Source organism: Lynx canadensis, chromosome D1, assembly GCF_007474595.2.
Source record: "Lynx canadensis isolate LIC74 chromosome D1, mLynCan4.pri.v2, whole genome shotgun sequence".
Classification (NCBI taxonomy): domain Eukaryota; kingdom Metazoa; phylum Chordata; class Mammalia; order Carnivora; family Felidae; genus Lynx; species Lynx canadensis.
The window spans coordinates 65,057,967-65,075,403 of NC_044312.2; the positions used below are offsets into that span (position 1 = coordinate 65,057,967).

The 17,437-nt window shown below is 54.4% G+C and overlaps 1 protein-coding gene across 2 annotated transcripts in view; it reads left to right on the top strand.

The window, feature by feature from the left end:
- Nucleotides 1-17,372, top strand: part of TUB (TUB bipartite transcription factor) — an 86,864-nt gene extending 69,492 nt beyond the window's left edge. For both annotated transcript variants that reach the window (XM_030332792.1, XM_030332793.1), the window contains exons 2-12: nucleotides 3,101-3,152; nucleotides 3,628-3,790; nucleotides 5,744-5,887; nucleotides 7,254-7,421; nucleotides 8,439-8,560; nucleotides 9,024-9,221; nucleotides 9,505-9,617; nucleotides 10,488-10,605; nucleotides 12,142-12,240; nucleotides 12,461-12,632; nucleotides 13,073-17,372. In XM_030332792.1, the coding sequence (XP_030188652.1) occupies nucleotides 3,101-3,152; nucleotides 3,628-3,790; nucleotides 5,744-5,887; nucleotides 7,254-7,421; nucleotides 8,439-8,560; nucleotides 9,024-9,221; nucleotides 9,505-9,617; nucleotides 10,488-10,605; nucleotides 12,142-12,240; nucleotides 12,461-12,632; nucleotides 13,073-13,206 (1,483 nt within the window). In that variant the 3' untranslated portion in view covers nucleotides 13,207-17,372. The remainder of the gene's footprint in view (nucleotides 1-3,100; nucleotides 3,153-3,627; nucleotides 3,791-5,743; nucleotides 5,888-7,253; nucleotides 7,422-8,438; nucleotides 8,561-9,023; nucleotides 9,222-9,504; nucleotides 9,618-10,487; nucleotides 10,606-12,141; nucleotides 12,241-12,460; nucleotides 12,633-13,072) is intronic.
- Nucleotides 17,373-17,437: the final 65 nt, after the last annotated feature.

Consider the following 17,437-nt stretch of genomic DNA (forward strand, 5'->3'; position numbering starts at 1 on the left):
GATGGGGCCAGAGGAAGAGGAAGGCAGCTTCCTTACCTGGGTGTGACTATAGAATGACCGTGGCAGTGGACAGTAGCCTGGGGTAGGAATGTACCCTCCTGCACGAATAAGGACATTAGAGGCACTGGGCAGCAAGGCCACCATGGCTGGAGCCACCTTTTGTCCATCCGGCTGCCAGTGTGACCCAGCAGTTCTGGAGGTGGCTTTGCTAATGTCAGCTTAACCCTCAGATGGATGTCCCCTTTTCTTTTAAAAAAAAAATTTTTTTTTAATGTTTATTCTTGAGACAGAGACAGAGTGTGAACAGGGGAGGGGCAGAGAGAGAGGGAGACACAGAATCTGAAACAGGCTCCAGGCTCTGAGCTATCAGCACAGAGCCCGACGCAGGGCTCGAACCCACAAACTGTGAGATCATGACCTGAGCCAAAGTCGGACTCTCAACTGACTGAGCCACCCAGGCGCCCCTGGATGTCCCCTTTTGTAAATGACCCTAGATTTTAGTGTCAGCACCATGGGAGGCATCTTCATTGCCCGGCTCAGCAAGCCCAGTGCCAGGATGACCCAGATGAGTGCCCTCTGCCCTGCCCTGTGAAAGTACGAGCGACTCGCATCATCCCAGCAAGCCATGAGACTGCCTCTCCTGCTGGCGGGAGGTGGAGCCGGCAGTCTGGCAGAGGTGACACGGTCGCCTGTAGCCAGGCCACTGGCACGTGACTGAGATTACAGGCCGCCCCGTGTGCACCCAGGCACAGAGCTTGGCAAGCAGAGCACGGGTGGATTTCAGGCCCCGTCGCTTCTGTCAGCCAGGTGCCACATGGAGTCCAGACTGCAGTCTCCATCTGTATCCGGGAAGTTATAAATGAATATGCGTTGCTCGTGCAGCAGCCCAGGGTAGACAGTGGTGTTTGTGGACTGACCTGTTGAAGTCTGTGGGAGCAGACGCTTTGCCTTGGTGTTATTCAGTCAGACCACTGACTTAGGTGGAGAGACCAGTGGCAGAGATGTAGCCTTTAAGACCTGGCAGGGCCCCCAGGCATCTTGCTGACTCTAGTACCGTCATCCTTTCTTCAAGACCCTTGCTGCCACTCTCCCGTCATGCCTGTTTTCTCTGATGGGGCACTCACTGTCCAAGACAGCTTGCGTTTTTAGGAGCTTCTTCCCTGTCCTCGGCCCTGGCAATGCCTTCAGGGAGTCCCACATGCAGCTCTAGACTATTTTAGGTGGGCCGAGCCCTTGACTTCGAGCATGTCTGTTTAGTAGTGTTTTCTCTTGTGCTCTGGCAGCCAAGGATTTTGGTGAATAAGGCTGTGCATGGCCCCAGATCACAGTTGGGGCTCCTCTTGAGTGTACAGCAGTCCCTGGGTATCAGGAAAGGCCTTCAAGTAGGTAGGACAGCTGCCAGTTAAAAACATGCAGTCGTTATAGCTTGTGGCCAGGGAGGTGTGTGGGTGAAGCCAGAGGTGGGCAGTGAGCTGTGTAATCCGTGGACTTCCTGCCCCCCCCACCCCCCCCTCCCCCCTGGCCCGGCTGCCCCAGCACATGGATGCACAGGTAGTTTGAATGAGCTGAAGGGTCCTTTCAAGTCAATGATTGGTCCAGCTAGAAAGAGCTGCTGTTGTCAGGAGGAGGTGGAAATGGCTTTACCTTGTCTGTGGGGCGACTTGACCTCATCTTTCCCCCTTACATGCACACTGTACTCACCTGCACACAAGCACACCCACTTCTTACGCAGGTGTTTACATGCATTGATATCCAGGTATGTGCTTATCCACGTAGATGTACTCCTATATTTGCACACATCCCCGTGTGTTCACATGCATGAGATACACTTAGAGCTTCACACACAGACCTGATGCACTCAGGCAAGCCTGTGCAAGTGCCCACACAGGTCTGGTTCAGGGGCAGGCTCCAGCATAACTGGGCCAGGGCAGCCTGGGGATTCCCAGGGCTCAGATCCTCAGGCTCCAATCTTACCCCTTAACCTTGGCTTTTTTTTTTTTTTTTTTTAATTTTTTTTTTTTTCAACGTTTATTTATTTTTGGGACAGAGAGAGACAGAGCATGAACGGGGGAGGGTCAGAGAGAGAGGGAGACACAGAATTGGAAACAGGCTCCAGGCTCTGAGCCATCAGCCCAGAGCCTGACGCGGGGCTCGAACTCACGGACTGCGAGATCGTGACCTGGCTGAAGTCGGACGCTTAACCGACTGCGCCACCCAGGCGCCCCTTAACCTTGGCTTTTATAGAATTTGGGCTTGGGTCTCATGTATGTGTCTTGGACGAGAAGGAAGGCTAAGTGGTTGGAGCTCGCTGATTATGCTTACCTTCCTGGGAGGCAGGTCTGGTGTATGTGAGGTGATGCTACCTGTTCTAAGACCTTAGGGACTCAAGGATTTGATGCCCTGGTGCCCCCTGCACCATATTGGCTGGTTGCTGGGCTATGTGCTGACATGCTGTGTCTGTTTGCAGACATGCCCACCCAGCCCTGCCCTGAGGGACTGGTTGGTGTTTTAGCTTCACTCTTCCAAATGAGGGGACCCTCAACCCTCTTTAAGTGGGGAAGGGGAGTGGGCAGTGTTAGCACCTCCATTCTGCCACCCGGAGAGCCAGGAGTTTGAACAGAAGGGGAAGGTGTCTGCCCCAGAGGATCCAGCCTCCTCCAGAAAGGATGGAAAGAGAGGGGAAGAGCTGGTGAGATCCGAGAGGCACCTGGAACGGATGGGTGCCTGACTTTGAAGCCCGGCCTTGGGCCCGGCTTCTGCCTGGTGCCTTGGGACAGGTTTCCTGGATCTCAGGCATGTTCCTGCTCATGGGCGCAAAGGGAAAGTCTCCTCCTGTACTTACTGGGGCCAGGCTGACTAGGAATTCCTTGAATCAGCAGGGATCCCAGCAGGAGAAAGCTCTAAAGTGGCTAAAATATGGCTCACACCTTTTTGTCTGGAGCCAATTTCCAGAGGGTGGCTCCACCCTTCCTCCCTCTCCTATGTACCCAGGAGTCATGACAGGAGGGGTTTAAAGAATGCAGATGTGCTGGGGGTGGGCTCTGGGCTCCATCCTGGCATGTGGTAGGCAGGCCCTGAGTGCCCCTCTCTCCCTCTGCAGTGTCTTAGATGATGAGGGCAGCAACCTGAGGCAGCAGAAGCTTGACCGGCAGGTGAGTGGGGCTGGGGCCAGGTGGAGGCGTGGTCAGCATTTGGCGTCTTGGCCTGAGTCTCCAAGGGTGGGGAGGGAGGATTGTCTCCCTTCCTGGGGTGGCTCTGTCTGGGGAGGAGGAGGCTCTCACAGAAGACAGGCAAGCCCTCTCTGCCAGCTCAGCATTAGCATTGCCCCAGAACCCAGGGCTTCTGTGGGATAGGCAGCTGGACCACTGCAGGTGGAACCCTGGACATCTGTGCTGGGGTCCTGCCAGGGCAACTCCCTGGGCTCACTTTTGCCTCCTTTTCCTGGACCCTGAGTCTCAAGGTACCTTGGTCCGGAGTGGGCTGTGGATCCCATCGCAACCTCTAGAACTGAGCTGAACGAGCAGGGCCTTCTCTTTGATCCCAGTTGGGAGCCTGCCCTCTGGGCGGAAGTGATAGGCTGCCCTCTCAGGGCCCGCCAACTTCCCTGCCTGTCCGGTGCCTCTGTAGCGGGCCCTGCTGGAGCAGAAGCAGAAGAAGAAGCGTCAGGAACCCCTGATGGTGCAGGCCAATGCGGATGGGCGGCCCCGGAGCCGGCGGGCCCGGCAGTCGGAGGAGCAGGCCCCCCTGGTGGAGTCCTACCTCAGCAGCAGTGGCAGCACCAGCTACCAAGGTATCTGCCCTTGGGTCAGCCTGCGCAGGCCCCCGTGCTGTGGCTTCATACCCTGGCTTTGCTTTGGGGAGCCCCTTGGGGACTTTCTGCCTGCCTGCGCAGGCGAGGGGCTCACCCCATCAGGGTGTGCTCAGGCTGGTTGCGGCTCCCAGCTCAGGTGGAGGGAGGCGGGCCGAGGGAGGGGCCTGGAGCCCGGGGCCCCTGCATATGCTCAGGCATCTTGAGGCTTTGGGAGTCTCGTAAGTCACTGCCATGCAGCTGTTTCAGCAGCTGTTTTCTTGAGTACAGATTGTGTGCCCGGGGCAGGGCCAGGCCCGCAGAAGGACGGCAGCGCTTCCGGAGGGAGTGTGCCTCCCATGTGACAAGACACAGCTTCTGGTCGCACCACCATAGGTCACCTGCTCACTTGTGACTGTGAGCAAGTCATTTCCCCTCTCTGGGTCTGTTTTCTCCCATTGCAAAGTGAGGATAATTCTGTTTCTCGGGGCTTTGAAACATTGAAGCGGCCATGGTGTATTCCATGGTAGTCCAGTCTGCTGAGTGCTGTTCCCTGCTGAGACTCAAGACCAGGCTGCGTGCCTCCTGCTGCCCGGGAGGGCCAGTGTTTGCCCGGCTCTGAGCAGCGGGCAGGGCCCCAGGAGGCGGCCGCACAGGTGACTGGCTGGCCTGGGCTGGGGATGTCCTAGAGTACCTGCCACCCCCACCTGCGGCCCTAGCTGTCTCCCGCCCTGCCCTCTGCTGGCTCCTGGTGTTAAGTACAATGGGATCGTTTCCAGAGGATGACTGGGGAGTTTGACGTAAATCAGAAGTGTTTATCCCAGCAAGTGGTTTTTGATTTATTGGCCATGCTCATTCATGTTAAATATTTGTTTCTTAAATATATTTTGAGGGCTTGGTTTATGTTAGGCTCTGGATTAGAGGCTGAGGGTCCTGGGTAAGCACAAAACAGGTGTGGTCTCTGTTCACGCATGAACCTTAAGGTCTTGGAGGGCAGAGAGAGTTAAACAGATAGTCACAGGTGTATTTTGCAGAAAGAAACTAGGCTCTGGGAGTGAATGGCAGAGAGCCTACTCCCAGACTGGGGTCAGGGAAAGCCTCCCTGAGGAGGGCACAGGTTGAGTGGGAGTTCAGTTGGGGTTAGGGGACAGTCAATAGTGAGGGCGGTTCAGGCAGCTAGAGCAAGGCTTCTGTGGCAAGAGGGAGGACCGGGTGCACAAGGCACTGAAAGAGCCTGGTGTGGCCGGGACTTGGGTCTCCTGAGAAGTGAGGAGTGTGAGATTAAGGCCAAGGCCAAGTGGAGGGGAGCTGGAGGGGCCAGACTCACAAGAGAATGTCGGTCATCTTCATGTTATGAGCATTGAGAAGTCATTCAGGGACTTTGAGCAGGTTGGGGTCCTGATGTGTGGAGACTTTGGAGGCCATCCAGCTGTGATCCTTGTGAGGCCTGTCAGAGTGTGCAACTCTTCATGTCCCAGACTTATTCTCCTGCCTTGGGGGTGCTCCAGCATCCAGGCTCCTGTGGACTTGTCCTGTGAGGGCCAGCGCAGGCTCCCCGCCGTGCTTGTCCTGCTAGTTCTGGGCTCTTCTAGGAGATGCAGCCTTTTCTGTCTTCACCATTTTCGGTGACCCACATTCTCCCGGATCTTCTCCCTTCCCCTGCCCAGGCTCAGAATGTTTGCTGGCCCAGAGACTGACTGCAGTGCTTCTTGATGGATCATGGTGTGGGCCAGCTTGCTGTGACTTTATCACACTGGAGTGGGGGTGCCACCTCCTTCCGGCCCAGCCTGCCCTGGGCCCCTGTGCCTTGTCAAGATGGGTGGTTCAGAGGCCCCGGTGGGGCTCAGGTGGTGGTGCAGCCCTGGGAAACGTTGTGCTGAGAAGTGAGTTCCACTTGGACCTCTGCTCTCACCTAGATCTCACCCATTGCTCTCTCTCTGGCTCTCTCCTGGGCAGTTCAAGAGGCCGACCCAGTTACCAGTGCACAGCTGGGAGCTGCCCGCCCAACAGCACCAGCCTCAGCCAAGAGAACCAAGGCAGCCGCAGCAGCAGGAGGCCAGGGCGGGGCCTCTAGGAAGGAGAAGAAGGGGAAGCACAAAGGTTGGCTTGCCTCCACTACAGCCCTCCTCAGGAGGCCTGGCTCCCACTGGAGGGTTGGGGGGAGGCTTCTCCTCCAGACTTGGAGGTAAGGGACAGGGCGGGAGGCCTCCACGAAGGCCCGGAATGGCACTCAGGCCCCCACCCAGCTGGCTCACAGGCTTCGTCTAGCTCATGGGGTTCCTGCGCTGGCCTGTGGGTGTGGGCAAGCTCTGCCTGCTGCCAGAAGTGACGTGCATCTCGGCTGGGTCAGGCCTGGGAAGTCCCTCCCCCACCCGGCCTGAGTGCCTGCCTGGCCAGCTGCCTGTGTCCTGCCCCAGGACGCTCCCTGCAGCAGGTGTCACAGCCTCCCGGGCTGCCTGCCCATCCTTGTGCAGCGCTCATGGTTGCCCTGTGGGCTTCCTCCACTCTCTGCTCGAGTCCTGACTCCAGCCTCCGGGCCCACAAACCAGTCTGTTCTCTGTGCTCCTCTCTCTCCAGAAAAGATCCCCAGAGATCGAGGACAGTTTTATAGTGGCTCCTGCCACGAGTCCTGTCTCTGCTGACTAGACACTCTGTGTCCTCAACCCTTGGGCAGGGGCCAGTGATTGCCAGGCCTGTGGGCCATGGTTGGACAGTGGTATGTCCGGGTTCCTAGGCTTCTGGAGCTGACAGCAGCATTTGGCGCACAGCCCAACCAGGCAGGGCAGCTGCCACCTGTGTGGGCCAGGCCTTCTGTTACTTGGGCACCTGGGGCTGGGTGATGTGGGACGGGAGATCTTCCATGTGGGAAAGCGAGTGTATGCCAAACCCCACCTTTTTCAGGAGGCCCATATGTTTTGAATGATGTCTATGAGTTACCGTGTGTGTGTGTGTGTGTGTGTGTGTGTGTGAGAGAGAGAGAGAGAGAGAGAGAGAGAGAGAGCGCGTGAGCGAGCGAGCAGCATGGGTGTGTCTGTGTTGGAGAGAGAGAGAGAGAGAGAGAGAGAGAGAGAGATCAGCACTGGTAACCAGGAGCTGGTCACGTCTGTGAACGAGTGGTGGCCTTGGGTCTGGTCACGATCGATCTTTGTTCTCCATCTTGTCCTTTTCACTGTGCAGTTGGTTTTGTAGATGGCTTTTTTCCATAGGGATGTGAAGCATTTCAAACCAACCCTCGGCAGCTAACTTGGGGGAACAGCAGAAGAAACGAAGTCCATGTCCCTTCGTAGCTTACCGATCATTAACAGGCTGGCAGCAATCATTAGTTTTTTTTAAAGATCAGTTTTGCAAATAAAGTTTTGCAGAGAGTCTCCCCACTCGTCCCTCACCCACTTTAAGGATGTCTGAGAATCCAGATTCTCCCTCCCCCCGAATCCCCACGGAACTCAGGAGTGTCCGTGGCCTGCAGGCACCAGCGGGCCAGCAGCACTGGCAGAAGACAAGTGTGAGGCCCGAGGCCCGGTGCAGATCCTGACTGTGGGCCAGTCAGACCACGCCCAGGACGCAGGGGAGACGGCAGCTGGTGGGGGCGCACAGCCCAGCGGGCAGGACCTCCGTGCCACGATGCAGAGGAAGGGTGAGCCCTGTGGGGTTTCAGTGACACCCCCGAAGCTCAGTCCCAGGTTCATAGATGTACCCTTCTGGAGGAGCATGGTCCTCCTGTGTCTGTTGCGGTCCCTCCTAGGCCCTGGTAGGGGGGCACAGTTGGGCACCAATGAGAAATTTGGGTGTAGGGGCCCCTGATAAGGCCAAGTTAAGGGAAATAGATGTGAACTGGAGTGAGCAACCTGTCCACAGCCCAGCCCTCTCTCCCTACTTCCATCTCCTGTCCCCAGGGAGGTCTGGGTTTGGAGACAGATTTCCTTTCCCTTTGGTTCCTTTGAAAAAGCTCCTTTTGCACAATGTTTCCCCTGTACCTGCTCAGCTCGGGGAGCAGAGCCAGAATGCCGAGAGGCAGGGCACATCCTCCCGGGAAACCTGCTGCCCAGAGTTGCACCTCCGTGAGCCCTGCCTGAGGGAGTCCCTGGCACACGGTGGTAGAGGGAAGCCTGGCAGTGCCACATGCTCCAACAAGTCAGATCAGGGCCGGCTTCCTGGAGAAAGGGCCACTGAGGCAGCGTGAGGCTGGCGACAGCATTCCAGGTGGGGAGCAATGCGCAGACAGAAGGCCGCAGACAGGCTGGGAGGGGAGTCGGCCGCCCCTGCACATCAGGCTGGGTGAGGAACTGGGCCTCCCCCAAGCAGATGCCATTGCCTGTGCCAGCTGAGGCCTCTGGTGGTCATGAAGGCCCCCTGCACAGGGTCAGCTCTGCTCAGGCCTCACTACCCAGGAGTTGGGCACTGTGACTGGGGGTTTGGGGGAAACTCATGGGGGGACTGAGCTAAAGCTGGGGCGGGGTCACATACTGACTGTGAGCATCCCCAGCTCACGCGTGCGCTTGAGAGAATGTGTCCTTGCATATATTTGGGTGTGTGTACCCACGTGTGTACATATGGCTGTACGTGTACAGGTGGCTCAGTGCTTCTGAACAGGTGTTTGTCCAGGCGTGTATATGTGACCCCTCGGCCCTGCCTGCTCCCCTGCCTGGCCCAGGTGTCTCTAGCAGCATGAGCTTTGAAGAGGAAGAGGAGGATGAGGATGAGAATAGCTCCAGTTCTTCCCAGCTAAACAGCAACACCCGCCCCAGCTCTGCTACCAGCAGGAAGTCTGTCAGGGTGAGGCGTTCTCCTGCCCAGCAGGGGTGTGGACGGCAGTCTTCGGAGGGTGATCATCTGGGCTGCAGGGGAATGGGTGTGAAGAAATGAAAGTTGGCTCTCCTGGGACTAGGCCTAGGTGCCCACCAGGAGCTTCTCTGGACCAGGGCTCTTCTGTCCTCCTATCCTGCCTCCTCCCCAGTCAGGCCAGGAGTGGGGGGTGGAGGGGTAGGGCTCGAGTTGGACAGGATGGCCCTGAGAACCTGCCCACATCCTCCGTCTCCACCCCCAGGGACAGCTGAGGTGGGAGAAGGGCTGAGGTGCTGGCTGCTGACCCCAGGGCCAGCATGGCCAGGCCCATGTCCCAAGGACCTTGCCCCAGTTCCCACCACCACCACCCCAGAGGGCAGCTTTGGATCCCAGACTGCCAACTGCACCTGCTCCAGGTCTCTGGGGCATCAGGCTCCTACTCTCTCCCTGGTAGGAGGCAGCCTCGGCCCCCAGCCCAACAGCCCCAGAACCTTCGGGGGATGTTGAGGTCCAGGATCTTGAGGAATTTGCACTGAGGCCGGCCCCCCAAGGTATCACCATCAAGTGCCGCATCACGCGGGACAAGAAGGGGATGGACCGGGGCATGTACCCCACCTACTTCCTGCACCTGGACCGCGAGGATGGGAAGAAGGTGAGGTTGGCCTGCACCTGCAGTTCTGCCTGGGGATGGCCTGAGGTCCCGGGGCTGGGATGTGACCGGAAGCCTCAGATCCAACACTGACCTTTCAGTTCCCTCAAAGGGACAGAAGCCTCCGTACCTGGTCGGTGCGTACCTTTGTGTCTGCTGGTGCACATGTGTGCATGCACACACATATGTTCAGGAGCTGACACAAGGGAGAGTCGTGTGTGTGAGGGGCACCCGTAATTGTGACCAGAGGCTGGGCCTGGAACGTGACTTTGCTCCATTCCCCAAGGTGTTCCTCTTGGCGGGAAGGAAGAGAAAGAAGAGTAAAACTTCCAATTACCTCATCTCTGTGGACCCAACAGACTTGTCTCGAGGAGGGGACAGCTACATCGGGAAACTGCGGTACTAGCGCTCCCCTGGGAAGCAGGCAGGGGTGGGAGGGAGGGGCAGGGCCAGACCCTGGACAGGGCATGTCTTGTCCCTGAAGGAGCTCTAGGTTAGGGGTCATATCCGCTCATGGAATTCCGTCTGTCCATCAGATCCAACCACAGGCCCCGGTCTGTGCCAGTCTAGAGCCAGACTTGGGGATGGACCTTGCGCACCCTACCCTAAGCTGCTCCCAGGCGAGTGGGGCACAGGTCTGCCAAGAGTGGTGGATCAAAATCTCAGGAAGTCATTGAAGATGTAGGCCACCATGGAAGAGCTGCTGTGGCCCCATGGTCTGTGCTAGAGCCCTTGAGGGAAGAGAATGCAACCTTGGGATCGGAGAAGGGCTCTGAGCTAGTTCTTGGGGAATGTTTGCTGAGGAGCAGAGTGCCAGATCGGGGAAACAGAAGCCAAGCTTAGAGATGAGGTAATGCTGGAGATGGGGCTGGACCAACACCATGGGCTGGATGGGACAGAGGAGTTCATCTGTGATATCCACTCTCTACAGGATGTTGAGTCCCCTTTACAGTCTTGCCACATGCCGTTGTGCTTGCTCACCTCCCATGAGAGGAGCACTCCTGTTCCTTGAGGGAAACTTGTGGATGCCAGATTTACCTCCTGGAATTTCCCTCACTGAACTAAGATGCCCTTTGATTCTCTTCAGAGCAAATCCAGGCCTTGTGCCCATGATCAAACATGGGGATTCAGTGAGCGGGGTCCCCCCCCACCCAGGTCTGTTCCTGGCTCAATCCAGTATGTTCTGCAGGCTCCTCATGGGACAGACTGAGCTTTTCCCTGCCTTAGGGCAGAAGGTGCATGATCCTTTATCGATTGCCTGTCCTTCAGGTCTAACCTCATGGGCACTAAGTTCACCGTTTATGACAATGGAGTCAACCCTCAGAAGGCATCATCCTCTACTTTGGAAAGTGGAGCCTTGCGTCAGGAGTTGGCAGCCGTGTGCTATGTGAGTCCTGCATTCCTGGTCTCTAGTCTCCAAGTTAGACATGACACGGAGGACTTGCCCAACCTGTGGGTTTTCCCATCTCGCTTTGTGAGTAGACAAGACTGTACAGAGTTGGGCTGCTCTCTGTTGGAGTGGCCCCTGTCTTCAGAGCTCAGACCACAGATGGCCATATGGCCAGGGAGCCTTGGGAACCAGGTGAGCTCTATATAGCCCAGCCTGGGAGCCTCTGGGAAAGGAGACAGGAGGCCTGGGTCATCCCTCATGTCCTCCCTTTGGTATGTAGGCCCTCATGGACTACAAGGCCCTTTGCATAATCATCTCACTGAATGTACAACCTAAGAGCTCAGTCTTATATCTTTTATCATATAGATGAAACTGAAGCTCAGAGGTTGGGTCACTTTCCAGTGTCCTATAGATTCTAAATGACCAAACTGGAATATAAATACAGGGGATTTGTCTCCATTTTAAAATGGGGGATTGGTACCTCCATTAACCGGGGGGCATGGATACTTCTAAGGCGGCCAGTCTGCGAGCTCTGTAGCTGTTTTGTATGATCCTGTGCTGCCACCTGCTGGTCACCTTTGGGGAGGCAGCCCAAAACTCCAAATGCTTTCTGAGCCCCAGCTGTGTTGCAGGTACTGTTTGAGGCACTGAAGATACAATAGTGAAGAAGAGAGATGTAAATTTATACCTTAAACCTCTGGTAGGGGAGACAAGCTATAAAACATATAAACAAAATAAATAATGTTCCTGATGAATGTGAAGAGGAAACAACAAAGCAGGGAAGAGGGATATGAAATATTAGGTGTGTGTAAGCTTTTAGGAAGGATGGTAGGGAGGGTCTCCCTGAGGTAGCACTTGGGTAAAGCCCGGAAGGAAGTTGGAGCCAGCCATATAGGTGTAGGGGAGAACACAGCCAGTGCTAATGTCCTGAGTGACTGGCATGTATGGGGAATAGCAAGGAGGGCAGAGTGAGTGCAGAGGAGAGCAAATGGTGTGGAGAGGAAAGTGATGGGGCCATACCATGTGAGGCCTTGTGGTCAGGGTAAGGCCTTCAGCTTTTAATGTGAATGAATAGTGGAGGCAAAGCATGGGACTTGACTGCTTGCTGCTGTGTGAAAAGATGGGGGGCAGGGAAGGTTGGAAACAAGGAATCCAGATAAAGGTTATTACTGTCATCTTGGTGAGACGTGATGCTGGTAGAAAGTGGTTGAGTTCTGGATATAATTTGAAGGTCGAGTTAACAGCATTTGCTGACGGATTAGAAGTGGGTTGTGAGTGAAAGAGAGGAGTCAAGAATGAACAAATGGAAGAATTAAGTGAGAGACTGTAGATGTTGCTGGTTTAGGCAGAGTGGAGATTGGGGAGCTTGGTTCTGCATGTGTCAAGTTTAGAGATGCCTGTTAGACATTCAAGTGGAGAGGCTGGAAACGAGCTCATCATTTTTATTCCCTCTCCCCACGCCCCTGCCATCTCTCTGTGAGGTAAGTAGAGTCCCCTCCAGTGTTGAGTTCTCGCTCTGTGTTTGTTTCCCAGGAGACAAACGTCTTAGGTTTCAAGGGGCCACGGAAGATGAGTGTGATTGTCCCAGGCATGAACATGGTTCATGAGAGAGTCTCCATCCGGCCCCGAAACGTGAGTCTCTGCCCACCCCTTCCCCATCATCCCAGCCTCTGCATGCACTTCTGTGGACAGAACTGTAGCTGGCTTGTGTCTGTGGAGGAGACACAGTGTAAGAAGCCGTGGAGGTCTAGGGAAATCTAAGAACCCCACCCCCAGGGCACATCCCTCTTCAGGGTGGTTGTGGTGCGGCAGCACAGGGCTGGGCCTGGCTCAGGGGAGGCTGCCTTCCCAGGAGCATGAGACGCTGCTAGCACGCTGGCAGAATAAGAACACGGAGAGTATCATTGAGCTGCAAAACAAGACGCCTGTCTGGAATGACGACACACAGTCCTACGTACTCAACTTCCACGGACGCGTCACACAGGCCTCTGTGAAGAACTTCCAGATCATCCATGGCAATGACCGTGAGTGTTTCTGCCCTTACTCATTATCATCCACGTGGTAGCCATGGCCTGTAGCGCAGGATTCACTCACCCAGCCCAGCCTTTACAGGCCAGAGCTTAAGGATGTGGGTCATATGGCTTAGGTCAGATGTCAAGAGCTCTCTAACCATAATGACGGGAGGCCTTGGGAAGAACCTTCTTTGGAGCCCTAACCCTAGTCAGCAGTCTCAGGTGTGGAAACACCCTCTGAATGGACTTTTTCTCTTTTGTCTTCTGGTGTTTATATGTCTGTCTTTCTCCTTGTGTCATCTCCCTCTTTCCCACCACTTCTCCCCATTGGTCTGTGTTTTACCTCCTTTGGGATTTCCCTTGGCATCTCGGCTTCTCTTCCCGCTTCCTCATCTCTACTATCCCTGCCCTGTCCTCTTTCTCTCTCTGTGCACACTTGTGCCTGCCTCCAGCGGACTACATTGTGATGCAGTTTGGCCGTGTAGCAGAGGATGTGTTCACCATGGATTACAACTACCCACTGTGTGCGCTGCAGGCCTTCGCCATCGCCCTGTCCAGCTTCGACAGCAAGCTGGCCTGCGAGTAGAGGGCCTCCTTGTGCCCGTTGGGGTTGCCCAGCCTGGAGTGGAGCTGCCTGCAGAGACAGCCCTGCCTACCCTCTGTACATAGGCCTCCTGCCAGATGAACCTTCTGTTCTCAGTGGCTCCCTGGCCCAGCCAGCTCAGACCCGCCTCCACTGCTGAGACAGAGGACTAGATGGGGGAGGTGTGTGTGAATGGACCAGAATGAATTCTTCCTGTGCCCCAAGGGCTGCACACACACATCCCCAACTCTTGGGTTAGTATCCTGCTGCAATCATGTTTGCCAAGCTGGGTGGCCTCTTCAGCTGGAAGGTAGGAAGACGTGTAGAGGGAGAGGAAGCACAATGCAGGGCTCCTGTGGCCCAGCCATCCCCTCAGCCTAGGAGTCAGGGGACAACGGGTCCCCCATTAGTGAAGGGCACAGTGTTTGTGTTGGGTACATCAACTTTACACAGAAGGGCAAGGATCGGCTACCAAGTCCTTTGCTAACTACAGAAAGTCCTCTGGCTTCAGAAGGCCTCAGCCAGGCTGGGAGGAGTTATAGGGGTTTGGGAAAGGTGAGTGGCAGGACCTTGTCAGGACTGTAGGGGCCTGGCTGTGGGAGGTTTTCTCCATGTGCACAGAGACAGGCAGTAGGAGGCTGGGCCTCCAGGCCAGATGTCTTAGAGGATGGGGCCTGTAGGACACAGGTCCACGTGGAAGAGGTACATGGAAAGGCTCCCTGGACCAGGGCTATCTCGGGAGTCCTGTCAACTGCCGGAGGAGCTTTCTACTGAGCAGTTCCTGCACTATTCCCAGTAAATGTGGACGGGGACCAGCTTGTCAGCCTGAGTGCACACAGGTAGGCGGGCCTGGGACTCTAGTGGGCAGAGCACTACTCCTGAACCCTGGCATGCTCCGGGAAGAAATTCCAGCTCAGTGCTCTTGCCTGTGCTTCAGCTCCTCCTATGGTCAGTCAAGGTGTGGTTCTTCCTGGGTGGGAGTGGGGCAGGGTGAAGAAAGCAGGGAGTATTTTAGAACCACAAGAGCTCAGAGATGGCAGGGCCTTTAGTGATGAACTAGTAGTACTTTAGGTGAATCATAACAGGAATGGGACTTGCACTGGGTCACCTGGCTGGTTAGTGGCAAAGTTCAGCTCCCTTGATTTCTTTGTTCCTACCATCCCCCAAGAAACTGGTTCTCTGGCCTTCCTGGGACCCAGTCTGCATACCCTCACCCTTTTGTCTGGTTACAGAGACTGAAAGCTGGCTTTTTGGGTATCACTCTGAGACTGGCTTGTGTTTGGCTCAGGGGGCAGGCCTTAGCAAGGCTGCTGCCCCTTTCTCTATTCGGGTGTGATGGGTGGGGTGTGAGTGTTCCAGGGCTGGGCCTGATCTCCTCCCTCCATCCTCCTCCTCTTGGGATGGCACCATCTACCCTGAAGCCTTGGAAACGCTAAGCCAAGCCCTTACCTGTTTTGTCATTTACCACCACCACCCCCACCCCCCCCCCCCCCCCCGGCTGCTCACCCAGATGGTGGTCAGAAGTCAAGGGGAAGCAAGGAGGAATAGCATCTCCCTTCAGAGTAGGTGTGCTTGGAAAGGTGGTGTAGAAATTTTTTTTAAATAAGTCCTAACTACTCTAGTGAGGTTCTGTAGTGAGGGGGAGTTGTTCTGACCTAAGTGGAAGGTACTGAGTTCTTATTTCCTTCTAATCTAGGATTTCCTACATTGAGTGCTCATAGCAAGGGATACCTGTTCTAGTGTGAATATGTGCGAGGCCCTTCCACTGGTCTAGTTTCCGGACCACTCTTGAGGGCACGAGACTTGTTTACCAGGGCTGATCCACTTCTTGATGAGGTACTGTGGGGCCCTCCTCCTTTCCATAGTTCTAGTTTGGCTCTTCTCCTCACTTTGGGAAGAGACCTGCTGACAGTTGGGATGATGAAAACTAGATCTCCCAAGTCTGGGTCAAGCGGCGTCTCTGATTTTAAAGTAGAATGAGCTGTTTTAGATCCTAGGGAGGGGGGAATCCAGGTGGCCATGTGGAAAAGGTAGAAGCCCAGTGGCAAATGTGCAGGAGAGCAGGGTGGTTGGATAGTCTGGTGGGGTCAGGAACTTGGTGTGGCTCGGGCCTGGGGAAGAAAGCTCTGGTGAGCAGTGGGTGATGGGTGCTTGAGCTCCAGCCTCACAAGGTCTTTTCTTAAGGCCCCACTCCTGGTGATGCTGGGTTTCCCTTTCCACTGGCCTCTCCATGGGCCCAAAGACTCAAAAAGCTGCCAGGGCCCCTGGAAACCATCTGGGCTCAGCATCTCCCACGGGAACAGCTCTTGCCCTTCATACCCTCTACGCACCTGGTGACTGGATGATGAAATGAGCAGGCCCTGAGGGTGGTGGGCAGCTGGGACCTTCGGCAGCTCCTCTGTACTGCTCCTGGGGCCACACCCCAAAACTCTACTCCCTCTTACCCCAAACAGCTCTTCTACAGAGCAGTGATGTTCACTTCCCCACTCTTCTCCAAATCTAGCTTTTCTTTCCTTCTGGCTCCAAGGTGCTCTGTGTCTGTCTGTGTGTGTCTGTGTCTCTGTGTGTAACTGGGGAAAAGGGCAATCTGCAAATCACCAACTGAGGTTTCTTACTATGATTATAGTTCTAAGGATGAGTAGGAAAGGAATAAGGATGTTATGATCACCTGTGGATTTTTTTTTTTTTTTTTCATTTCATGCTCTTTGATCAGAAAGTAGACCTGGGAAAGTAGCAGCTCCTTCTCCCAGGGGTTCTGACTGGGAGGATACCATCCAAGAAATTTTAGTTTCAGTTCCATTTTGCATTACCTGAAGAAATATGCATGCTTTTGGATGAATCTGAACATACTCTAGTGAATGTGCCTTAAAAATCACGACACTAGTTTAGGAGGAGCAGGTAAGGTCCAGACTCATGCTGAGGACAGGCACTGGAAGCGAGCAAGTGTAATAATCACAAGCTAGAAGAGGACCTTCGGAGCCTGCATCCTTCAGTGACAAAAAAGGGCAGCAAAATTATAGAAGCAAAGCTTGTCTTGGGTCTGGAAATACTTACAGATAAATGCTCTGCCAGTTTACATTTAGAGGCAGTTCTAAATTTAATAAGCAGCAGTGAGGACTTCAAACCTAGTAAGTACATGCTTCCTCACAGTGGGGTCTGCAGTGAGCCATGACCATGGCTCTGTTATGCAAGCACAAATGACATTTCCTATCTGGAGTCCCTGCTTTTCCCTTACTGTGCTAACACTGGCCTTCCCTTCCTAGAATTCTTTCCTAAGCTATACCTGTGACCTCAGGATACCAGGTGGCCCTCAGAGCACACTTTTCCAGATAGCTTAAGGAGTCTGCGATCTTGTGCCCAGCACTGAACTATAGCAGCCCCCAGGAACAGGCCAAGGGATGGGCTCTTGTTTTCAGTTTACTGGTTACCTGTCCTTCTGTACCTCCAGTTTGCAATTCTGTCATCTCAGGATTAGGGGGGAGGGAGAAGCAATACCCCAGAAGTACTGGGGATAGGTTTAATTTTCTGACCAAGTTGAGAGGCAAGTTGGTCTTATAGAGAGCACTATTGCACTTAGTAGCTAGGTGATTCTGAGCAAAGCACGTTTTTCTAGGTGGTTTTCTCGTCTACAGCTGAGGAGGTTGGACTGTCCAAGCCTTCAGTAAGAGGGTGAATTAAAGTTGATCCCTGCTTTCATCACTACCTTTTCTGGCTCATCACTGTGCCTTTTTTATTTCCTAAGAAACATGTCACACCCCTTTCTTCTCTTCTGTTTTCCTGTCCCTCTCCTTTTCCCCCCATCAAGGTCCAGGCAGAGCTATAGATAAGGCCAAGATCCAGAGTTTCCTAGAGAGTAATTCTGAGGGGCTTAGAAAGGGAAGCCCGACTCTGGCCTCATGAAGGCCAGAGTTACAAAGAGGACTTGGTCAGGATGGGTGGCACTTCTCTTGCTGGGAATATACATTTAGCCAGTTTTCATAATGCCTAGAATGTGTATGTCTGTTTGCACAAGATTGTCTTTTCCTATTCTGGAGTGGTCAGACATTTTTGTTCAAAATTATCTGGAGTTTTAGACAAACTTGCAAAACTGTGCTTTTATTAAGTGACTTTTTGAATAAACTCTTTGGTATTCTTGAGCAAATGTATTTATTTACTGGTATGTGCAATGACAAAGTTGGTATTTTCCCATGTTGACATTATATATGTTGTAGAACTTAGTGTTTGTCTAAGTACA